Here is a 25,985-nt window from a genome sequence, read left to right as displayed (position 1 = left end):
TCTGAGAGCTGTCCCGTCTCTTCCTCTGTTTTTCCCTGGGTTGACTCAACATTATTTGGTTTTGTCTTCCAGTTCAGTTGGTGATCTGCCTGATTTTGCATTACTTTTAAAAGGTCACGCTTGGGAAGGGAACAGATCTCTGCTCTTCCCTGAAGGACTAGGAAGGAGCCTTGGGCAGCCCTCCGTAGCCCTCCCGATCTTCCCCAAAGCAAATGAAGCGAGGGCACAGCCATTACTGTCATCTCCGTCATCACGTCCCCCTTGAGCCTGTCAGTATTATCCTGGTAGAGGTCCTGCCGTTTTCACAGTGACCTCTCAAATGCTGCCACATTTCCACTCGGGTTTCTTTTCAAGTGGGTGGATCCAGTAAGGCCCAAAATGGGCCAAGGATTTGGTAGCCACGTACATGTGGTCATTCCGCACCCCACCTCCGTGAGGACTGGATTGTCCACTTTGATCTGAAAATTGTCGGTGTTCAGGGCACATCTAAGTACCTCAGCTGTCAACACAACATCAACAACCAAGTAGCGGGTATAGTCATTTGTTCAGCACAGGAAGATGATGACTAAACTTTCTAGTAGAGACCGAGACTGGTTACCAAGGAAGGCAGGCTGTATTTAGCACACCATCAGGACTGCTATGTTAAAAATTCAATGGAGGAAGAGTGAACAGCATTTCATAGTGCACCCACAGGGTCAATAAAAAGCGCTGATGCTGTGTTTCTGTGTACAAGATAGCAGTGCCCATGGCAGCTTGATGGATTCCCAGAGTCCCCCAGGGCCTTGAGGAGCCGGTAGCCCAAGGTGGGCGCAGCCGCAGAGACTGAAGGGGGAGCTCCACCTGAGCCATCAGGGATACACCGGGGCCAGCGGCATCTGGGGATGCCTAAGGTTGGGGGGTATTCAGGAAGTGGGGGGGGGGTGAAGGAAGGAACAGGGTGCTCGTTCATGCCACGCGTGTCTGTACTCCATGCCATCGTCTAGGTGCTCTTTGACTTGTTAAGGTTGACAGGTAATTGAATGTCTTCATAAGGTATAGTGCGATGTTTTAGTACCAGTACCCACTGTGTAAGGATCCACTAGAGATATTAGATGATCCATCATTTCAAGCGTTGATCATTTCCTAGAGATGAGGACATTCCAGATCCTCTCTTCTAGCCGTTGTCTTTATACCATATAAATCAAAGGGATTTCAGACTGAGGTGTATGGGATGCTCAGGAAACCAAGATGAAGGGGGCAGTGAGTATTGAGCCCCAAATTAAGCATGTTGGGGAACAGAGGGTCCCAACCTATGAGCATAAGACTTAGTTTCTCAACTTTATGATAGTGCATTCAGTGAAAACCAGACTTTGGATTTTGAATCTTGCTCCTTTCCTGGGCTTACATCATGCACATTATCGGCTCTAAGCAGCAATGGCGAACCATGGCTTCCAGTCCCCCTTGACAACATGGGGGGATCAACAGTGCTCTTGGATGTGCTGCACTGAGGTGTAAGCCTCAGTAGGTCAGGATTAGTAAATGTACTTTCAAATTACTGTGCATTGATTGGGACTTAACTCCATCCCGCAATGAGGAGCCTCTGCCTGGGACTGGTTGACAGCACAGTTAGGAAGAGAGGTGGAATGAGGACCATACAGCAGGGCGGAACTGCAGAGTCTAGAGGAGGAGGCACAGAGGTCCACTGCTTCAGAAGATGGTCCCAGAGGGGTCCCAAAGGGTAAGGATGACAATGGGAAAAGAAGAGGGTCAAAGACGAGGAATCGCTTGGGAATGTTGGGGTAGGTGCAGGACATGCTGGTGAGTTTCAACACAGCAGATTTTGAGTTGCTGCTGAGAACCTGTTGGACACATCTTGCAGGGCTTTGGTGGCACACGTGCTGAGCTCCAGAGAGAGGCTGGAGAGGTTTTCTACCTAGAGGACCAGGCTGCCGTAAGTGTCAGTGGACTTCATGACTGAACCATTTTAACAGGAAATGATCTGAATCCCAGTGTTCACACACTGTCCCAGACAGGCCTGGGCTAGAGATGGAAAACCACATCCTCAAGGAGTGCAGTGTCCTCGTGATACTCCAGTGACATGAGGGTCCACGTGGTGGCTCCCAGAGGCCACACAAACAGCCAGGTGACTTAAAAGGAGCAGAGTCCTTGCCTTGCTCTTCTTGTCTTAGAGTCCTTAAGACTGGGACCAGGCTGCTTGGACCACCCCCCTGACCCTGCTCTTTCGTGCTCTGTTCTCCCAACTCCATGGGGTTCCTTCACCAGCCCCACCTGCAGCCCTCACCTCTTCTTCCTGCTCCTCTCTCTCCAGATTCTGAGGCTCCAGCACCCCAAGAAATAGAGGACAGGCAAGCCAAGGTGATCCTCCTGCTTCAGAGTTTGAATGTTGCGAAATGTGAATTTTCTTTGCAAGGTCTCTGTGAGGCCTGGAGCCTGAATCTTCATGGTGCAATTAGAAGGGGTTTACAAAAAGTTAGCAATTAGCTGTGACCCTGTTTATAATAGAAAAACTTGTTTGCACTTGGCTTCACTTAGTCCACAGCCACTTGGCAGTGCTGCTGTGATCAATAGCAGGATTACGCTTTAAAGGGCTTATTATATTCTGCTAATGTTTATTTGAAAGAGATCACAATGATGCTTTGTAAATGGCGCTTAGTCAACATGTGAATGGGGTATTCTCTGGAGCTGCCATGCAAACAAACCAGAAACTTAAGCTATTAACTTCCCCTGACTGACAGTTTTGAAATGTTTGTAGGGGAAAAAAAATGGCACATGAATGTTTCCAGACATCAAATTAGTTAGATAAATGAACTTTGAATTGGAAACCAAGCTTTCTGGTTAATAAACACAGCGTGTGCTATTTCACGGCTGGCTGTCTTGTAAGGGTAGGCAAGCCATTCCAAAAAGCAATGCTGGTTTATAAGATTTTAATATCCTGATTATATCAGTAAGCAAGCTTAGGAGTTATTGCCTATAAAACATTTCACATCGACATGAAGCATATCCACATATTTGCTCTGTATCTGCACAGGGGTTTTAGAAGCTTCTATCTCCTTCTATGACACTGGATGTAGATATAGAGATATAGATAAAGATGTAAATATGTATATATACACACATTACATAAGATCATCTTCTCCTGTGGAAGGAGGGAAAAGCCAATTTGCTTCCCATCATCAAGTGCTCAGTACCTGGCTTACAAATAGACCTTCAATTCATAAACATGCCTTCCAGAAAACCTTAAAAACTAATTTATTATGCCCATTTAGATCTGAATACAAAAAGCTTTTATAAGAGGGGTGCAATCCAGGTACATAGCAATAAATAACCAGAGGAATGGCGCCTCGTCACTGTCAGGCTGAGGCGGCAGTCTCTTTGGAACTGTGGTTCTGTAATAAGAATGTGCTGTCATCTTATCATGCATGAGAGTTTGCAGACATTTATCATTTGAATCACACTGATCATCCCAATTATATTTGGATGATATGTTTGGTATTTGAGTGCTGCTGTAACAAATGGCCAGGACTTAGCTGACTTAAAACAATACTCATTCATTATCTCCCAGTTCTCTGGGTCAGAAGTCCAGTCTGGCGGGGTGGAGCTGCTGCTTCCAATCTCACTGGGTTGAAAGAAGGCAGGATGTCTTCTTTGGCAGAGGCCGGAGGGAGGATCCCTCCCTTTCCTGCCCACTTGAGCTGTTGGCAGAATTCCGCTCTTTGAGGCTGACAGACAGATCTCTGTCTCCTGTAGGCTGGGGTGGGGCGCTCTTCCCAGGCTCTGATGACCTTGCTACATCTCCAAAGTGGGCAGCCTGGTCAGCTCCTTCTCTCATTCTATGTTTCTGACCCCAGCAATGAAAGTTTGGCTGCTTCTAAGGACCTTTGTGATTATATAGGGTTTACCAAATATTTCAGGACAATGTCCCTGTCCCAAGGTCCTTGAACTTAATGACACCTTCGCATCCCTTTTTCCAATAAGATAACCTATTTCCTGGCTCTGGGGGTCAGCCCTGGAGGCAGAGCTGCACTCTCCCTACCCTGCCTCCTTCACACCACCCCATCCTCACAGCCCTGATGACCTCTCTGGCTCCACCCCTCCACCCTTTGCCTTGTATTTTACATTATTCACATTTTATCAAAAGTCCTTTTGTTCTTCTGCTGCCTTTATCTCTCTCTCTCTGTGTCCTGTTCTGGATTCTTCATTATTACGGTCTAAAGATGAGCAGGATGACCCAGAATTCTCTAGAGCGCTAGTGATGCTGGGGACCAAGCTAGGAATGAGCGCATTGGTCATTTTTCTTTCAGTCTCAGGAATGGGGATATAGCTCTGGGGGAGAGTAGTATGCTCATGTGGCATGTGCTGTGTTCTGTCCCCAGCAAGGGCGAGGGGACGAGGGAAGGAGCCCTGCCTCCTCTCCTCGGAACAGAACTTAAGGCTGTTTTCAAAGGCCTGGGTTCCCACCTGTATCCTTTACCCACAGCTGTCCCCAGGGCAGCCTGCTCTGGACTTCAAAGCACTTGTGGACAAGAACAATAATGTTCCACTGTGCAAGATTCTATTTTCCAGGCGAAAATACACCATGAACTAGTGAAATAAAAACTGAAAAATTACTGCAGATGATGAGATACTCCAGGAAGAGGCAGAACTGGTGGGCAGGAGCAAACAGCCCCACTAGATGTCAGGGCCTGTCAGAGGCAGTAGGTCCAGGTCCACAGCTGGTGGAGGCCACACAAAGCACCCCAACAGGGCACTTCAGTGGAGGATCAGCAGGACTGGAGACCTGGGCTTGGCCTGTCCTACAGTGAGCAAGCTAGGAATGGGCTCCTGCTGAGCAAGAGGCCCCGGGGGTGCCAGGCCCATGGCCTAGAAAAGTACAAACTGGCCTTAAGAAAGAGCATCACTAAGAGCATCAACTGGCCTTAAGAAAGAGCATCACTAAGCTGGGGAATTCTGGTGGAGACCACCGGTGGATCTCTCCCAGTCCCCCTCTTTGTGATGGATAGGGAGGGAGTGGTCAGATAGAAGCTGAATTCCAGGTGAGGTTGAGGCATCTGCATCCCCCTGCTTTCCAGACTGCCTTGTTAAGTCACACCGTCACTTTCCCCTTCCAGCTTGTGAACTCAAGAAGGAAACAGATTCCCGATGCTGGCTTCAGAATCAGTGTGTGATAGACCATGTTTCACAAAGCAACTAAATAAATTTTTAAAGATCAATATACTTCCTTGCATCTTACTTGATCAGAATGGAATGAAATTAGAAATCAACATCAAAGGGGGGAAAAACCTACAGAAACTATATCAACATGTGGAAATTGAATGATACATTTTTGAATGACACATGAGTGGCAGAAAAAAATCAGGGGAGAAATTTAAAAATTCTTAGCCTCAAACAAGCATAGTGACACAACATACCAGAATTTGGGGACACTGTGAAAGGCAGCTCCCAGAGGAAAGTTTCTAACTCTGCCTACGTTCGAATATCAGAACCTCCCCCCGCCCCAGATAAACAGCCTAATTATGCATTTCAAGGCCCTTGGGAAAAGAACACACCAATTCCAAAGCCAGCAGAAGGAAGGAAATAATTATGATCAGAGTCAAGATCAATGAAATAGAGAATAAAAAAAATACAAAGGATCAATGAAATGAGTTGGTTCTTTGAAAAGAAAAACAAGATTGATAATCTCTAAACTAACCAAAATAAAAAGAGAGAAGACCCAAATTAATAAAATTAGAGAGAAAAAAGGAGAAATCACCACAGACATCACAGAAATCCTGAGAATCATTAGGGACTTTTTTGAAAATGTATACTCCAATAAATTGGAAAACCTAGAAGAAATGGATACATTTCTAGACACACATGACCTGCCAAAATTGAAGCAAAAGGACAGAGAAAACCTTAAAAGATCAATAACAAGGAATGAGATAGAAGCAGTAATAAAATATCTTCAAACAAAGAAAAGCCCAGAACAGATGGATTCTCAGCTGAATTCTATCAGACCTTTAAAGGAGAACTAATGCTTCTCAAATTATTCCATGAACTATAAAGGAATGGAACATGTCCAAATTCAAATTCTATGAAGCCAGTATCACACTCATAGGAAAACTAAATCATGACACATCAAGGAAAGAAAACTGCAGACCAATATCCCCAATAAAGTTAGATGCAAAAATCCTTAATAAAACATTAGCAAATTATATTCAACAGCATATTATGATGGTTATACATCATGACCAAGATGGTTTAAAATATGCATATAAATAAATGTAATTCATCACATAAATAGAATTAATGACAGAAGTCATTTGGTCATCTCAATAGATGCAGAAAAAGCCTGTAACAAAATTCAGTACCTATTCATGATAAAAAAAAAAACAAAAAACTAAGGATAGAAAGAACCTAGCTCAACATTATAAAGGTTCTATATGCCAAACCCCAAACAGACATCATAGTGAATAGAGAAAAACTGAAATTGTTTCCTTTAAATTTGGAAAAAGACAAAGATGTCCACTCTCACTACTTCTATTTAACATAGTACTAGAAATTTTAGCCAAAACAATTAGGCAGGAGAAGGAAATAAAACTGATAAAATAAGAAAGGAAGAAGTCAAATTTATCACTGTTTGTAGATGATATGATCCTATACTCAGAAGATCCGAAACACTTAACCAGAAGAGAGTTAGAGCAAATAAACAAATTCAGCAAAGTATCTGGTTACAAAATTAACAATAGCTGTAGTATACACCAATAATGAATCTGCTGAGAAAGAAACTAGGAAAATAATCCCATTCCCAACAGCCTAAAAAAAGAAAAACTAGAAATAAATCTAATCAACGAAGTGAAAAGACCTCTACAATAAAAACTACAGAAGAAATTGAAGAATACACTAGAACATGTTCATGAACAGGCAAAACTAAGTGTTAAAATGGCCATACTGCCAAAAGCAATCTATAGCTCAATGCAATCCCCATTAATATACCAATGACATTCTTCACAAAACTAGAAAAGAGAGGCCTGAAGTTCATTTGGAAGAATAGAAGACCCAAAGAATAGCCAAGGCAATTCTAAGTCAAAAAGCACTGCCAGAGGCATCTCAATACCTGATTTCAAACTATATTACAGAGGCATAGTAACAGAAAATGCATGGCCCTAGCATAAAAACAGGCCCCCAACCAATGATACAGAATAGAAGACAAACCGTCCCACACAGACACAGTCACCTGGTCCTTGACAAAGGTGGCAAAACATACACTGGAGAAAAATACAGCCTTTTTAACAAACGGTGCTGGGACAACTGGTTATTTATATGTAGAAGAATGAAACTAGATCTTTATCTCTCACCCTGCACAAAAATCAACTCAAAATGGATCAGAGACCTTGGAATTACACCAGAGACTTTGCAACTCCTAGAAGAAAGTGCAGGGCCGACAGAATTGCTGTGGTTCCCAGATGCACGGGATGTCTCAGTGGACGGTCATCCTGTAGCTCTCAGAGGCAGGGGGAGACGTAAGATGAAACAGGCAGATGGCGGTGCAAGGCCTTAAGATACTCAAACCACAGCTACACAGATCTGAAGGAAAATTGAAAGCATTTGCTGCAGATTTAAGGATCACACCTGAGGCAGCAGGATCAGGAACTGGGCTGGGAACAGTGCCTGGGCCCAAGGAGGCTGTGGCGAGTCTTTCCCTGGTGGGAAGAGGGAAGCGGCTGGTGCAGTGGAGTGGTTATGCTGCAGAGGACTGAGAAGCGTCCATGCTACAAATGTCCAGCCACAACCCACAGATGCCCTGAAGCTGCATTACATATTTTTCAAAAGCAGTTTCTACCTAAGAATGGGTGATACTGCTCATTTTGACAAGTTGTTTGCTAATGTCAATTTTCCATTGAAAAAAAATAACAACTCACAGATAAAAATCATCATCACTTATGTTGATAACTAATGGGCCCAGCCAGGGACATCCCTTGACAATGCTGCAGGGCCCTGGCTCCTTCTCAGGTTATGCCACAGTTAGTTCAACTGTGTCTTCTCTAAACTCCACCATGTGCCTGTCTTCCTGGCTCTGGAACTAGTGCACTAATATTCAAGTGGTGATCAAGATTTCCTCTAAATATTCATAGCAATAAATGACTCCCCTGTGCCCCGTGAATGCCAGGGCTGCCGTTGGAAGCATTTATTTAGTGCTAGAGAGGGACCTGGTTATTTCAGAGTTCCCTTGGATGCAATATTTTAATATCGTTGTTCTGCCTGAAAAATTAAAGCCCTCTGAGCTTCCAGTATCGACAGTTAAGATGAATGGCTTTGGCTCAGGATGGGCCACAGTCTTTGAAAGGATGACCTACTGGAGTGGACATGGTCACTGAGTGGTGATTCCCTCCTGCCCACAAATCTTGCTGCCATTCTAGTGCCCATGATTTCAACTTCATGATCAGAGGCAGATTTTTCTAAGTCATTGAAAATTGGATATGCTCTAAGGACAAAGACCAAGGAGATGGTGCTTTGCATCATTCTGTCCATCAGACAGAAATAAGGAGGATCTGCACCCCTGCATCTATGTAGATCTAGACTTATGGACTCCAGAAATATTTACAACCATTATGGGTGACACAATTGAAACTCAAGTTTGGGTGATTTCCCAATTACACTAATTAAAGGGCAGGACAACATGCAAGATGCCAAGAGGAAGAAGAAACTATGGCTGATCAATAAATCACTTTTTACCCATCTGTAAATATTGCAGTCGGTTGGCCGCTCTGGCCCAGTGCACTGTGGGGCACCTCTGCAGCCAGGCAGCTGAGGGCCAGGGGGGGAGCCCCTGGCCTCGGCAGATCAGACCTTCAAGGTGGAGTGTCTGATAAGTGTGGCCCAGGGACAAAGCTTTTGTCCTGGGAGGAAAGGAAGACCCTGGGAAAATGCTGTGTCAGCCTGAGCTTTGTCTCCCTGCCCACATGCTCCAAGAAGGGACTTGGAGCTGAGTCCAGGGCAGAATTGGGAGTGCAGCGAAAGTGAAAACAGTGAGAGCTCTTGAAATACTGTGTAAGAAATTGGGGCGGGAGCAGGGGGGACTGAGGCTGTAGCTCAATGGTAAAGCGCTTACTCGCATGCGTGAGGCACTGAGTTTGATCCTCAGCACCACATAAAAATAAATATGCTGTGTGTTTATCTACAACTAATATATATATATATATATATATATATATATGTATTTTTTAAAATAAAAAAGAAATCGGGATGTCGAAGAGGCCTGCATTATGACCTGTGTACACACGACACACACGACACACACATGTACAGTGCATTCATGCATGCGCTGAAGAGAGTACAATAGGGAAACTACCCAGATTCCCTCATCCCTTTACAATTTAAGGACCATCTTCCTTAAGCCTCTGGAGGAAGCTGTTGGTGTTGCTGTGACTTTTCTCGTTGGTGTTGAAGAGAACTTGCCCCAAGGCCCAGTGGTTCTCTCTGCACAGCTCTCTCCATCACTGCTGCCCAGCATCCCGTGGGAGCTGGACCTGTTCTCTGGGATGTCCACCCCACTGATCCCTGTCCCAGCTCTCTGTGGGCCCTTTTTGGGGAGCACCTGCTGGCCCACTGACTGCTCTTGATGGTGCCCTGCTCTCAGCCCTGGCCTTGAGCCGTCTTGTCGGTGTGTCCCTGGTCCTGAGCCGCTCCCTGCCGGCCGTGTCCACCTGCCTTTGGCGGAGCACTGCTGAGAAAGACGGTGTGCACAGGGGAAGAGGAAGAGAGAGCGAGGGATTCCCTTCTCCCAAGGAGGACAGGCAGAAGAGAAGAAATGAAAGAAGCCCGCGCTTACACTTCCTGTGGTGACCTGGAACACGGACATGGACGAGAAGGAAGGTGGTGAAAGCAGTTGTCGAGAAGAGACCGGCTGGCCGAGCAGCCCGAGGCCGTCTTCTCCACACCAGAAGGGCAGCTGGAAGACTGGAGGCCAGGGCTGGGTGCTGCGGGGGACAGCAAGAAGATCCACCCTCCCAAATGCCAGGACTCGTGGTAGAGCTGGGGACACAGGCCATGAGGGGTGGGAGAGGCGGACAGATGCTTTCCCACGTGGTGCTGGGGCGACCGGTTTGGAAAGTGGAGTCCTGCTCTCCGCCCAGCCCGGGGGGCGGGGGGCGCAGTGGCCAAGGCAGAGCTGGGTGACGGGAAGGAGGCAGGCGGGCAGCATGGCCGCTCTTTGACCTCGGAGCAGGGAAGAGTTTCTCCAATGAGGCACAAATGTTGAAATCGTGAAGGGGCTCATTAAAATGACGTCACTCTTTCACACAGGAAAGGGGGTGAAAGGACACGACACACCAGGAGGATCTGTGACCCACGTAACAGACGGGGGAGTAGCATCCAGAAGATACAAGTTAACAGGACAAGACAATGGACAGAGACTGGAGGAAGGGCCAGGGTCAAAGCATGAGCTGGCCTTTCCCAAAGAGGAGAGCCAGGGCTCCCAGGAAGGCAAGACGTTACTAACCAGGGACGCAGACGCTGAAACCCGTGGGCACAGGATCACGCTGGGCAGATTGGTCTTGACGGACGTTAACGTTCTGCCAGACATTCAGAAGGATATGGAGTGATGGAACATTTATCCAGTAATAAGGCAAAGATAAGCACACCCCACCCCAGAGGGCCCACCCGGACACACCCAGAGGGCTTCTGAAATTTTGGACATATTTTGCTTTCAGCTGGGTGGGAAGTACCCTGGCAATTATTTTATTGTTGTTTTCTAAAGCCACACACAGTTTATATACTCCTTCAGATTTATTTTTCCAAACTTAAAAAGATAGAATTATAATTATTGCCCAAACGCCTCTAGTCTATTGATTAGCACTTAATGGATTTATTCAGCAAATGCAGTTCTTTAGGCATTCAGCACAAGACACGGTTCCATTAGGATAATCAATATATCATTTTAAAAAATAGAAATGGTGTATTTCACCAGCACCAGTTCATTATCTCCAGTGGCTAACAATCAAGAGAAAATGGAATGAATGCATGCTTTTAAGCTAAGAGGTCTAATGCAATTAGTGGTTTTGAAATAAAGTAGCTCTCTGTTCCCTGTCTCCACTGGATTTCTCCTCTACTCTCCATACATCCACTCAGATATACACAGAGACATTTTCTCATCTTTCTGGGGGGAATATATTTTTTTGAAACATGTTGACATTGGCATGGCGTTGATGTAGGTACTTTATGTAGAATTAGCACAAATATTGATATTTAAATAGCTCACTTATTTCAGGTTAAAGGGTGCTGCAAATTATTGATTGGCGGTGTTGGGGATCAAATTCAGACCTTTATATATGCTAAACACTTGCTCTATCCCTGAGTTATATCCCCAGCACTTTATTTTTATTTACAAATACAATTGTCAGGATTTCTCTTTAAGACAGTGCTTTGCATGTCAATATCTTAGGCAAATGCCATTTGTAACTAAAGTAATATTTATATATACACACATGCAAAACAGTGATGAAGATGCATACATATGGTGTCTGGGCACCTCTTGACAGAATGTTGAGACATTTTTGTTTTAATATTTTATTATAAACTAATTAATAATCTTGTTTTTCTAAGATATGATTAATGAGTTTGTATTACTCATGAGGTGTTGGTAAGCATGGTGTAAGTGTTGGTGATTAAATCTGAGGGTCAGTGAGTATATAGGGAAAAACCCCTGACACAAAACAAAAAACATTTCTACAAACTGTTACAAGGATGTGGTGTGTGTTTAACGTTACATGGGATTGAATAGTAATATTAATTTTTAAAAGTTCAGCAAACACCAGAAATCCATGCAGTTCTTATAAACACCAGACAGTGTAAAAATACAAAAACTAAGAACTGTGTTTGTGTAAAAAAAAAAAAAATTAAAAATCCATTTTAAAAATCCTATCTAAAACCCAGAAAAGTGCACAAATATTTCATATATATGTGAATTCACCTGTTTAACTCTCTAGTTCAAGTCATTATTTAAAATAATATCATCCATCAACTAAAAGCATATTATTTTAAATCATTACAATGTGTAGATCCATATGATGTGGAAGATAATAATTTATATGGATGACGATAGTTAAGTAGGAGAGCCACCTCCAGGCTCATGAAACCCTAACCTTGGGTTTGCACCTGCTGATGCTCCCTGAAAACCCCCACTCGGGAAGCAAATGGACCCTGCAGGTGAGGGTCTTTTCCCTCATTCCGGCTGTCTGACACGAATTGGTGTGAATATACTTTGTATACCATCAGAGATATGAAAAATTGTGCTCTACATGTGTAATGAGAATTGTAAAGCATTCTGCTGTCATATATAAATAATAAAAGACCTTTCTGTGCAGGTGCAAGGGTTCCACATCTGTGCTGTCTGCTCACCACGTGCAGCTACTGAGTTCTAAAATGCATCTGGTGCCACCAATGAACTGAATGTTATTTTGTTTAAATTTAAATGGCCATATGTGGCTGGTGGCTACCATATTAGACACAGTAAGGCCACAAGAAGATGTCAGAGGGCCAAGCTAACAATGGGGGCTTTATAATGCCACACTAGTGATGTGCACTAGTTAATGTAGGCTTTGTCATTTCTCCAAAACTCATGGGATCTTCACTTGTGGGTTTTTTCACATTTTGTTTCATTTTTAACTAATTTTTTTAATGTTGGCTATTTGTAATTTGCAGTTCCTTTTGTCTTAAGTGTCACATATGGGTGGTTAATTCGTCATCTAGTTGAAACATGGTATTTTTAAAATGTCCCTTGGACTCTTGTAGTGATACTGCCTTTCAAATACAGAATATTAGAAAACTACATATAAATGTTTTATTCTCATAGCTCTCATAAAAGCAGAGAACCCAAAGAATTCACAAAGCGGAGGCAGACAGAGCCAATGCCACTGAAGTCAGCTCTGACTTAAGGAGGGTGGCCGTGTTCCGCCAGGCAGTGGTCACCTGTGGTGCTCATACTGGGCTGATGATCAGACCCAGAGGCCCACAAGGCAGTGGTGCCTGTCCCGGGGTGCCTCCCCCACACTTTTCCTAAACGGCTAAGAAACATTAATTTGTGCACAGGGCTGCGATGGCATTTGGCTTTTCTTAGGTGGACCTCATCCTTAGGAACGGACTGCACCTCGATTCTTGGGAGAGGACCTCGCAAGGCCTGGGCTAGCACCAGGTGAGCGAGGAGAAGGCCGTGTAGGTGGATGTGGAGGCAGGTGAGCTCCAGACCGTGCTAAAGCATGGGTGTCTTATCAGTGTGGTTTGTTTTAAGCAGGGGTGGATTGATGAGGTGGTGATTTTAGAGGTATCCCTCCACTGTTATGGGGAATGAAGAGGAAGAGAGCATAGGTGGACGTGGAGGAAATTGGAAGGCTTTGCAGGAATCCAGGGTGAGAGACGATGGTGGTTGAGCTGGTCACTAGGACTGGAACTTCAGGAGCTGCCCAACAGGACTTCCTCTTGGATTAGATGGAGTTGGTGAGGGTGAGGGGGCCACAAGGTAATGAAAAAGTTTACCTTCTAGTTTCTCATATGAGCAGCTGGGGAAAGGAAGGTGCCCTTCATAGAGACAAGGAGGATCCAGGAAGGAAGCCATGGGCCGTGTGCGATGGAGAAGGGGCCCTAGGGTATGTGATGGAAGGAAAGGGTGGAGAGGCCATGTCAGGGCCTGGTGGCACATTTCCAGCTGCTCCTCTGCTCTTCTGTTCTTGAAGTCTCCAAATGTTCCAAAGGGGAACGTGGATTTTTCTCCCTCTGCTGACTGCCAGAGGAGCATAGCCTGACATCGGTAAGTCAGAGCCAAATGTTTTTCCACCAACCCCTCTTGTTTATCTTTCAGGATCATCCAGAAGTGTTGAATGTTCGAATGCAATTGGAAAGCAGAGAACTGGTCATAAATCTGGAAAGAAATGAGTAAGTCAAGCTAATCCTTGTTTATGGCATGACAGGACAAAGTTAAGACAGCGTGGACTGGGAAGTGCTGTGTAATTTATGTTGGTGTTTAGAGAAGCAGGACTCTGTGCACGGGTCTGTAATCCAGATTCAGATTTGAGGATGAAGTTAACTTTAAACAGTTACCCAGAGGAAAAATAAAGAATTTTATCACTCTAAAAAAGAACTTGGTAACTCAGCAGGTTTTCTCATTGTTCAGATGTTTCTTTGGTTCAGTCTGATTTTTCAAGGGAAGAATTTAAGCATCCCCTGCTCATTCAGAGTGTCCATAGGTCAGTTTCCAAGTTGTGTGACAGCTTCAAACAGGTAGAAACTCTTTCGTCCCTAGGAAATACCAAGAATTTATTTTATCTTTCAAAGCTTGTCTCCTCAGGTATTAACTTTATTTATTTACTTACAAATTTGACTCTTTCCTGGAAAAATTATATAAATTTCCAGAAAATGGTCTTTTGTTTTATTCCGGAGCACATGGGTACCACTTCATATTTGGCATGGCCTCCCAGAGAAGCTGTTGGTGTCAGTTCTTATGCTCTGGCTGTCCCCACAAATTCCTCAGCTCTGAGGGGCCCTTCACGTTCCCTTTGACCAGCTCCCAGGTAGGAAGGCCTTCTGGCCAGCATCTGCAGGTGGAGGTGTCGGTCAGCTTCCCAGTGCTTGATGCCAAATGGCCATTCACCCTTTCAGTGTGTGGGTTTCTTCTCACCCATTTTTGCTGAAATGGCAGTGTGGATGGGAATCCTCTGGAAGGCATTCCAGAGGGGGGGGGGAGGGAGGGAGGGAGGGAGGGAGAGAGGGAGGGAGAGAGAGAGAGAGAGAAAATCATGCAAACTCAAATTAGCATCTTTATGTAAAAAGTCAGACCAACTTATTGACATCAGAACTGTGATTTGCGAGTACTGAGCAAGTCAGAGGAAAGAGACCACCAAAGGCCACCCTAGCATTTGGCATCTCTTGCCATGGGTACTTAGAGTCCCATAAAATCATGTACCCTCCTCCTCGGGATCCACAACCTGCCTCTCTCTCATTGTATATGTTTTTGAAGAATGATACTGTTTATTTGTGTGGTAGAGACAATATTTACTAAACTTTATTCAGAACTTGAAAATAGAGCAAAAATGCCTCTTTATATTTTATCTTCCATGTGCACCCCTCACCATTAGATGTATCTAAAGCTTTGTAAATAATAAATAAGTAATGTGCTTTAGCGTTTCTGGTGCCAATGATCTTCAAATAGAGATTCCAGCACACATACTGAACATGTGAACTGTGTGCTGCTTCTGATGGCTCTCTCAGGAAAATCAATACTTTCATGGTCTTTCTTTTTTTGGCTTTCATGTAAGAATATTATGGGGCATTTAAATTTTTATAAATGTTGCTTCTATTTTCTTATTTTTATTTGTTCTTTTTAAATAAGCATGAGGGTAGAGTGTATTCTGAAATATTCTACATATGTGTGTTGTGACCTAGGATCCCGTTCTTGTGGTTGTGCATGATGTGGAGTTACATTGGTTGTGTATCCATATAAGAACACAGAAAAGTCGTATCCTATTCATTCTGCTGCCTTTCCTATTCCCATCCTCTGTCCCTTCCCTTCATTCCTCTTTATCTAATTTAAATCACTGTTCTTTCGTGTTTCTGAAAATATCTCCATGGAGGAAGCTAGGTATTCCTTGAAAGAGCAGAGAGAGGGCTTCCCTCTGCGCTGCATGCCCCCAGAGGCACTGCCATGATTGGCAGCTGTATTGTGACCGACCCTATTGTTAGGCAGGGACACGGTGCCCAGCATGGGGGAGGCTGATCCTAAACTTTGTAGGTGGTATTGCAGGTAGAGGAGAGGAAATAGCCTTTAATAAAATCCTGAAGTTATTTGTTTTTACTATCAAAGGAACACCAGCCAAAAATTGAACACCATAAGGGGAAAAAAAGGAACAAAGAATTAAAAAAATAGATATTCCTTCGACTGAGCATGACCCTGGTTGACATGGCGCATGCTAATGCAGATGATTTTCTCAAAAATAAGTCTCTGCTGCTTTTGTCTTTCTGAGATTGTAGACTTTGTGTGATTTTGTATCCTACGTCTTCATTTAGCTACGTGAAGGACATGCTGTTCCAGGTAGAAATGATTTCTCAGAGCCCCTCGGGTCCTCTGAGTGTGGAAAGTGGCTTAATAGCCTCATTCATGCTTCCCTCAGAAAATGATTTACCTTCCGTTAGCTGCAGATAGTAAAATATACGTGGACAATTGAACAAGGACTAATTAGTATAAAATGTTATTTTAAAAGGTGTGTTAGTGTGCTTCCTTCTAATCCTGGGCCTTTCATTTAAGATAATCTTGACATTAGGAAAGTTGAAAACATAAATCATCTCTTCTCAATTTATTTCTCTCTTCCCAACTGCTTTGTCAGCAGACATTTAAAAAACACACACACATGGAGCATGTTTAAATATGTTCCTATGATGTCCTATAGCTTTATTTAGTAATAGTATTGTACCAATTTCAAGAATTGCGTTCTGTTAAAAGTAATATTTTCATAGTCAGAGCATGCCAATATTACTATTTTAATAATGCATTTCCCAAAATACTTCTGTATGACTATTGTTTTTGAAAGAGTCTACGTGTTATTACAAATGGAAAATTCCTTTGAGGCAATGAATACCAAAAAAATCTGCAGTTTTATAAGTGAAATGGAATGCTTTTATGCTACTAGCTTTTAATGCTATCAGACATAAAAGGTATAAATCACTTGTTTATAGTATAATTTTTAATTTGCATAGCCTTTGGTGCAATAGGACCAACTCAGAGAGCTTATTCAAATAAAGCTATAAGAACCCAATGATAAAAAATATAAGCAGAGGTTATTTAAATATTTAACAACCAGTATAGTAAAAAGGCCTGACCAATTGAACGGCCCCTGACCAATCTGAAGGTCATCCAATGGACCAATCTGGTTGACGTGCTGCTTCAGTGCCTGGGGCCAGCAATCAGCCCTGGGTTCAAGGATATTCTTTACAGAATGTTTTACTTAGATGTACATTGATAGGAATTCAATTGAATAAATTACGGCTCAGCTTTGGAGCAGAATACTATTCAATAATTAAAAATGATGAAGAATTAAATCACTGCAAAGAAATTTATAGTGCAATCCACATAAATATCATGTTAGAAAATAGTTTACATGGTAGTCAGTTTTTATTTTAAAATCATACACATGACATGGATCTCTGAGTAGTACGATTGTGAGAGTTTTTTTTTATTGTCTTAATGTTTCATAAGAAGAAAATATTACTTTAAGATTAGAAAAAAATCATTTTGTTATGAAGGGGAAAAAACTTGAAAATTAAAAGCTTGAAAATTCTTGAAAAGAAGGTTGAAGTATTCACAGTTCATAAGAGAAAACAGGGGAAAGGCTACTTTGCAAGGCCTTTAAAAACTTCCAGAAACTTCCAAAGGGCAAAATAGGCCTACTCATTGAAGATTGTCTTTGAATATCTAGGAATCTGTTTTAATGTAAAATCTACTTAGAAATGAAAACCTAAATAAAAGTGGCCCGAGTCCCTTAAGTCATAGGAGCTGTACTCTGAAGCTAATGCTGAAAGAGAGTCACCTAATTATCCGTGCCCGGAATCTCTTCCATGGTGAAGCCGTCCACGGAGCAGGGCCGAGTTTTAATAATAGTTGTTTCAGGGAATCTGTTTTATTTGCCTTCTAGCATCCCTAATTTGTGCTGATCGGCTGTTTACTTACAATCTGTTTGTAGAGCGTAATTGAATGTTTAAAGGAACACACAGCTTCCCCGCGCCCCCACTGGGAAGCGTTTTTCTTCCTGCCGTCTGCCCAGGGAGGGAGGCTGGTTTATCGCTTCCATAACTCACCCCATCCCTGTGGACGCCCAGGCCCTGGCTCACACAGGTGCTTTATTGGACAGGCAGGCCAGCTCAGCCAGCGCTTTCCAGTTGAGGGTAATTAAACGTGAGGGCCGTACATCACACTGCCTGCGTCTCTCAGGCCGGGGGCACTGGGTCTTCCAGCCTGGTTCCCGGCGCTGTGGATGGCGGTTGCCATGGGGAGGCCACGGCCCCCTGGATTTATATTCCGGGGTGTCTCTGGGCTGGAAGAACTTCAGCACTGACTTGTGTTCTGTCTGGAATGATGACACCAGGCATCTCTTCAGGGGCAACTTTAATTACTCGACATTCTACAACAATAGTAGAAAGGACATTTAAAAATTGACAAACGTTGGACATAAATGTGTGGTAGGGCATGTGTTTTAGATCATCTCAGATGACCATGTGCTGCATGGGGAGACGTGGCCAGTATGGAGATGGCATTGGATGGATTAGGAGCTGGCTAAGTGACTGTCCAGAGGATATTAGCCAATCACTCACCATGACTGGACCTGTGTCGGGCAGCTGGGCTGCTGCTGCTAATGCTGCTGGTACAGGGCTGTGTGCATGGCCTCCTCTGGCCCCCAGTTTCGTCAGCTGCTCTATGAGGATGTAAAAAGGTGTCCTGAACATTTCCTGGCAACACAAAGCTAGGGGATCACTCTGCTCCATGCGACACCAGCTGGATCCTGGAGATTTCAGCAGTTTGGATCAATAGGCCAAAGCTAACAAGATGAGATTTAGTGGGATAGATATAAAGCAGTCCTGTGCTTGGGTTAACATACATACTACATACATACATAAATGTATGTTTCACGTTCTGAAAATATCTGCTAGTGATTTCTTGAAGGAGACCTGCGAGCTCAGCAAGAGCCCTGGAGACAATGTGGCTGCTGAGATAGGTGAGACAACATCGATAGATTGGAGACAACATCCTCCGTCGTGTGATGACCTGGCCAGATCCTGCTCTTTGTGCACCAGAGCTGAGGACCGCCGCCGACTGTGTTCTCATTGCCACCCCTGGACATTCCTTTCCTTTCCCATCAAACAGGGACCTCCCTGGGGTCAGAGTCAGGGTCTTTTTATTTTATTTTATTTTGTAACACAAATTGAACCCAGGGGAACTTAACCACTGAGCCACATCCCCGGCCCTTTCTAATTTTATTTTGGGCTGATAGGCATACACCACTATGTCTGGCTTAGGGGTAGGATATATATTTTTTTAATTTTATTTATTTATTATTTTAATTAGGTATCTATGATAGCAGAATGCATTTTGAATCATTGTACACAATTGTAGCAAAGCTTTTCATTTTTCTGGCTGTACATGATGTAGCATTGCACCACATGTGCAGTCATACATGTACCTAGGGTCATGATGTCCATCTCATTCCACCATCTTTCCTGTCCTCTCCCCTTTGCCCAAAGTAACTCTATTTTTCCCATACACCCTCACCCCACATTCGGCCTTTGGTTTTTTAGGATTGGCTTACTTTGCTTAGCATGATATTATCCAACTCCATCCATTCACCTGCAAATGCTGTAATTTTATTCTCTTTTAATGCTGAGTAATATTCCATTGTGTATATATATCACAGTTTCTTTATCCATTGATCTATTGAAGGGCATCTAGGTTGGTTCCACAGTTTAGCTATTGTGAATAGAGCTGCTATAAACATTGATATAGCTGCATTACTGCAGTATGCTGATTTTAAGTCCTTTGAGTATAGACTGAGGACTGGGATAGCTGGGTCCATTGGTGGTTCCATTCCAAGTTTTCTAAGAAATCTCCATACTGCTTTCCAGAGTGGTTGCACCAATTTGCAGTCCCACCAATAATGTAATTTGCAGTCCCACCAGTAACTTCACACCTTCTGAAATAATGACCAGGCTACGCCCACTTTTTACCTGTAGGTCTTGGAGATAGCTGAATGTCTCAGTGCTGACAAGACCTTCAGAATTGGCCAGGTTCATCTTCTGGGTTCATGGTGTCTGAGGATCTTCATTTTACAGACTTGACATCAGGAAGCTGATTTTAACACCTTTGTTGGAGTGGGTAGTGCCATTCCTTTCTGTGCCTCATCCTGCAGAAGCAGCCCAACCTGCATGCAGTACATTAACCCAACAATGAGCTGTGCATCTTGTAGCAGGGTAAAAATTGGGGCCAAAGAGAATCCCTTGTGGAGGGGGTTGGTAGAGGGCTGTCATGTGCAACTATCAAAGTGGCATCCTTGTGGGGTCTGGGTTGTCTGCAGCTGACCTAAGTTTAGCAGTGGCTAGTGACTGTGAGCTGGAGAGCAGCAGTCTGCAGTAGGTGGACCAGGAGGAGCATGAACAATGGCCCTGAGGTAGCTACAGAGCTGTCACAACCCAGGGCAGTGGATTGATTTAATTTCTAAGCCGGGGCCTCAGCCAGGGCTGAGCCTCCGGCCTCCAGCTCCCTGACAGCCCCCCATCCCCTCTTTCAAGTCTTTCCTGGAGTCTGAGTTCATTCTGTGTGTCATTTAGAGGCTCCCGAGGTCCTGGAAGTCTAGAGCCCTGCTCCTGGACCACCAGCACCAGCATGGGGACCACTGTTGACCCCAAACCCCCAGCTGTAAAGCCTGGGGATCTGTATTTTTTTTTAATTTCCAAAGAAATAGATTCTCATTTTTCTTGGAGGGCCCTAGCTACATGTGGCAATTTAAATTCAAGTTAATTTAAAATAAAATTAAAACTTCAGTTCCTGGAGTGCTCTAGCCACAATGCAAGTACTTGGCAACCACCGAGGGACCCTTCCATCATCTCGGGAAGTATTTTGGGCAGCGCTGGGACTGGTTGGGTAATACCAGCCCATGGATCCTTCTAGTGTGGGGTCCTGTCTCAGCAGATGCATCAGCTGTGGGAATGTCCTTGCTACAGGGAGTGACCATGCCTCCCAAGGCTTCCCAATGGCTGTGGCAGTGATAAGCCCTGACCTCTGCCCTGGGACCACCTCTGCACTTTGATAAGTAGAGGAAGGCCCAGGAGTGAGTGCTGTGAGCGGAACTGTCCACAGTGAAACTGAGGCCAGCCCCACGGACTTCAGCCATCGCCTAACTGGACAAGACTCCTTCAGATTTAAGTTACAGCCTCTCAGCCTTAACATTTAAGATGCTTTTTTAGTTGAGCTAGATTTTGTTTCCTGAATAGAGCTGAATTCCCCGAGCTCCTCCCCTCGCCTCAGACGGTGCAGACCTTGGAAAAGGGCAGAGCACCATTTTTAGAGGATTTGTTCCCCAGCCTGACATAACCTTGAAGGTGCCTGAGCTGGCTGAGATTGACCTTTTCAGAACAGTGTTCCCCTGTTCCAATTTGAGAGTAGGGCTTGCGAGTGGACCCTTCAAGTCAGCAGGGCCTGGAAGGGTCACGGACACGGAAGTGGATTTCCCCTCCTACCGTCCCTCCCGTGGCCATGGGTTGCTGAGTGGACCCTTGAGAATCTCTTCTGGAGAGAGTCTCCCGTGGCCTGAGGATCCCTCTCCCCAACCCTGCACAGAGGACCTGCAGGCCACCGTGTTAATGGCGGCCTCTCTGTAACCTTTCCTGGTTGTTACCTCTGACCGTGTGACACTCGAGACTTTCGCGATCCCTCAAGACAGTCACACTTGCTCTCCATTGAGCTTGAAATGCCAACACGATCTTACAAAGTTTATAGACGCGGATTCTGCAGGATTCTTGTGATATAACGCCACAGGAAACCAACACTTTGGATGACTTTTTTTCTGAAATGTTTATTTCAAACTCATTACCCTGAATGGAATTGGAGCCCTTGTCTGTTGTTGGCCATGCTTCATAATGTGCTTGGAAAAACTCAAACTTGGCAATTAGGTCTCTGTTTTTTTGGATTCCTTCTTACTTGTTTCTTATTTATACTGAATGTTCATGCTTAATTAGTGATGATAACGAGCTATAATATGATGTTATTTACCAATCATCATTCATTACACATGGACTGTGTGTGGTGTTCCTTTATTTCTGGTTGTAAATAGCCTTCGTTATTAGGCTGGACTCTGTTGGGCACTTGAACAGATATTCAGACACCAGTGTTCATAGCAGCATTATTTACAAGAGCCAAAAAGTGAAGCAACCCAAATGTACTTTAACAGAGGAACAGATAAACAAATCATGGTTGTGCATTCAATGAAATATTATTCAGCCTCAAAAAGGGATAGAGGAAGCTTTGGCACATGGAGCAACACAGATGAGCCGCCTTCCCTGAGCAGCTGTCAGCACATTAGACACAGACTAACTGCTCTGCAGGGCCCTCATTCTCTTGTGCTTTTAGGGGCAAAAGCATCCCTGCGTTCTGCATAGCTAGACACAGAGGCCGCAGGATCGGAGCAGGACCAGGAATTGCTGGCAGGAAAACTAGGGCTCTGAAGTGGAGCCTAGATGTAGCCTGTCCTGGGAGGCACTGTCCACGCACACAGCGATGGCAAAGTGAAGAAACTGTTTCATTCAGGGAGAAGGAAAATGGGATTCGATTTCTCAAAAAAACAGTGGCAGCTAGGCACGGTGACGCATGCTTATCCCAGCGGCTGAGGCAGGAGGATGCCAAGTTCAAAGCCAGCTTCAGCAATGGCGAGGTGCTGAGCAACTCAGTGAGACCCTGTCTCCAAAATACAAAAAGGGGCTGGGGATGGGGCTGATCAATCCCAGGTACCAAAAAGCCAATTCCTGGGAAGACGCGGTGGTGACTACACTTACCCAGGTACCGTGAGAAGAGGAAGCAGGGTTCCCTCCACCGTGCCATCGCATGCCCACGTCGTCTCAGCACAGGGACAGTGCACTGTGGGATGAGCTGGGGTATGAGTGCAGAACAAGAGCCTCTTTATTGTTTGATGATTTTCTTCCTTATGAAAACCATGTGGGCAGATAGAGGACCATAGGAGACCCCCACCCACCCCCCCCCCCCCGCAGCAGGAGGGTTATTTCAGGAGATAATGTATTTACATAGAACTATTTCCACAGCCCTTCTAAGGCCACCCCTTCTGTTCCAAGCAGCCTGGCGGATATGGCTGGCCCGTCTCATGATTGTCTTTGAAGCTCTGACAGGCTCTGGTGGAGATGGCCTCTGTGCAGTATTGGTCGCCCAGCAGCACCCATGGGACAAGTAGGCGCCAGGGTGGGACGAGGGTTTTATGTGAGGTTTCCACACAATTAAAAAAAAATTATTCATGTTTTCAGTAAATTCTTGATGGTTTTGTGCATTCACATCAACAAAATGAATAAAGTCAGGTAGGTTAAATAAATGAAAAATGTCATTAAGATTTTCCTATATTATCCCCCTTAATTTAGTTAATATGTTTAAAATTTGGGGCCAAATTTATTGTCTTACAAGTAAGGTAACGATTGTGATTGGATTCCACCACTCCTTCTAGTCTATGAACACTTCACCCAGGAGCCTTGTATTTTCACACTGGACTATAAATCACCTGTACAGATGTTATACAAACTACTTTATATTTAGAAAAATTAGTTATTCAAGACTTCAACTTTTTTCCAATAATTTTGCATGTAGGAATCTGTGATCATTGACATAGAGGACAATGTGTTATTAAATCAGTTAATCAGCTGACTTATTCCTGATCACATTATAGAAAAAATCCAAAGTTGCTAAAATACACATAAATTAATTTCCTCCACATATGTAGCATGTCCTCACTGACAAAGTAGCTCTCTTGCATTTTGCTCTGTTTTCAAAGCAGTTGGTAGAAATTCTGAAGATGATCATTTGAGGAAATACACTGTATGCTCGTAGTAGCTTTACATTTTTTTTTTTTTTAAGAGAAAGGAGATTCATGTGGTGTAAGGGAGAAGCCTTGGGCCAGGGGAAAGACTCATGCAGTCTCTAACACTGGTAAATTATGTGACTTACAGGACCAGAGGGGTTGGAATTGGCCTCTCTGGTCCTGAGTGCTCCCATCTATAATCTGAAGTTCCAGCCCTGGACCAGATACAAGTCAGGCTCACCGGGCCTCGCTGAGGTTGACAGCCTCAGGAACTTTCTGCCTTGGATCTGCACTCGCCTCTGTCACACTGGCAGATACTGAACTCAGGACCTCCATGAGGACCCTGTGGTACCAGCTGTGTTTAGCCATGGAGACCTCCCAGGCTTTCTTATTTAGTTGTATTCTAGTGGACCAGCAAACCCTGCTCGGTGGCCCCTTCCACGTGGTGCTGTTCCCTGGAGACCTAAGAATGGTGCAGAGCACCCACAGGAGGGAGGTCTCTGCTGCAGGATGCTCTTGGCTGACACCAAGATGGGAGGGAGGCAGGATGGTAATTGCCCAAGGGAAGACAAAGCCCCTTGTCCTGAGCCATAGATGGCATTTGGTGACCATTGGAGGGTCTTTGTGACACTCTGATACATGATGGCAACCTTGACCTCCTTAGAGCCCTTGATATCATTTAAAGTACAGTGGGGGCAATGGGAGAACTGGGGGGGGGGTACCCCAGGATGCTGGCTGCAAGCCATTTCCTTAGCAGATTATGAGGGTGTGGGCCATTCATGTCCGGGTTCCTTTTCTACATTCTCCTATAGGTACACAGTAGGTCACAAAAATAAACACCGCTGTTTCTTGATGGCCAAGCCTGACACAGTTTGCTGTCCACAAAGAGCGATTGTTCTGCTCCCTGGGGGCACTTGTTTTCTTCTCCCCTCTGACCTTGTTGGGTAGGAATCCAGAGGGATGTGTAGAGGATGCTGTCATTGGAACAAGTTTAAGGAAAGCAACCACGTTTGGTTGCCAAAGACAAGACTTGGCTGAGTATTTCCATGAGTTGGCATCTTTTTTTGTATAATCATTGGTATGGAAATTTTATAAGTGGAAATAGAGAAAGCACACACAAATATTAGAGAGTGGGACTTTTCAAATGAATTTGTAATTAAGTTTCAATACTTACATGAACATACATAAATACACTCACATTCTGTGTCTACTATACACAGTTACATAAATGTGCATTTTGTGCTTAAGAGGCAATGTTTCATTTTATTAGGTTGAGCCAGAAGATAAAATGTTATGTTTTAAAAAATCTGCTAGTTCAGGCTATACCTTAAGTGACTTTTCAAAAAATTCTACAGTAATGCAAATTTGATTTATTCCCTAAAAATAATCTATAGCTCTCTATTTAGAAACAGATATTAGGGCTTTTTAGAAGCAAAGACTTGAACATTGATTGCCTCCAACGTTTAAATGCTGAGCGTTGAAAATATGATATCCTTGCTTACTGACAGAAAAATGGATTTTAACCTGGGGTGTGTTTTTACATTTTATTTTTGCATTTGACATTAAAGTTCTTGACGCTATACTACACACTCCGTTCATTTGCTGGTATTCATTCATCAGTTGGCAGGGCTCCTGCTCTTCTCAAAGCTTAAATCCATCTCTACTGCAGAGAACAGCAAAGGACTGGCTTGTGGGGTTGACTAATCAAATACCATGGTGCAGAACTAAATTAAGATTTCTGATTAATGTTATGGGAAAATTAGATAAACAATATGTGAGTCTTCCTCTCCCAATAATTTTTGACTGCCTTTTTCTCCAAAGAATTGAATAATTCTTTTGGCCTTTTTCTAAGTACATTCTTAATTGCTTTGCACTTGTCATACATGTGTGTCTGCACCTGTGAGTGCGTGTACAGACACATTTAGCTAAATGTACCTCACCTGCTGTGTGGTTGCAGTCTTGGTGTGGTCTGTTCTGCACAGAACCTTTGGGGACATGGTAGAGATGACATCATCCCTGGCAGTGCCATAGTGACCCACTTTCTCCTAAGGCTGATGGTCTTGAGATCTGACCATCTGAACAGCAGACCTTCTGGTGTGGAGCTATCACCCCGTGCTCCAGCAGCTTCCCTGTGTTGTCCTCGCTGCCTGGCAACGGGCACGACCACAGGTATCAGCCTCTTCCATTTTTCCAGCCTGATGAACTTAGAGGAAGTCTTCTTGGTGCCCATATAGAATTTTTAAGTGTCTGGAACTGGCCCATCAGCTCTCTCTTTGGACTCTGTTGAAACCCTCATGGCAACCCCAGGCAGAAACAGAGATGAATCTTTAAAATGCAAACATATATTCCCAGTGACCTGTGAGCACAGATAATTCAGCCTGCAGCCTGGAGGCCTGGCTCCTG

General features: G+C 44.1%; 1 protein-coding gene across 1 annotated transcript in view; it reads left to right on the top strand.

Annotated features, from left to right (window-relative positions):
• The first annotated feature begins 13,461 nt into the window (after positions 1–13,461).
• Adam12 (ADAM metallopeptidase domain 12) overlaps positions 13,462–25,985 on the top strand; it is a 217,106-nt gene continuing 204,582 nt past the window's right edge. Inside the window, exons 1-2 of the mRNA XM_077799132.1 lie at positions 13,462–13,476; positions 13,832–13,905. Coding sequence (XP_077655258.1) covers positions 13,462–13,476; positions 13,832–13,905 — 89 coding nt within the window. The remainder of the gene's footprint in view (positions 13,477–13,831; positions 13,906–25,985) is intronic.

Source organism: Urocitellus parryii, chromosome 5 (assembly GCF_045843805.1).
Source record: "Urocitellus parryii isolate mUroPar1 chromosome 5, mUroPar1.hap1, whole genome shotgun sequence".
NCBI classification, from domain to species: domain Eukaryota; kingdom Metazoa; phylum Chordata; class Mammalia; order Rodentia; family Sciuridae; genus Urocitellus; species Urocitellus parryii.
Note: the sequence above shows the minus strand (reverse complement) of the source record. Positions and strands in the feature narration are given on the sequence as shown.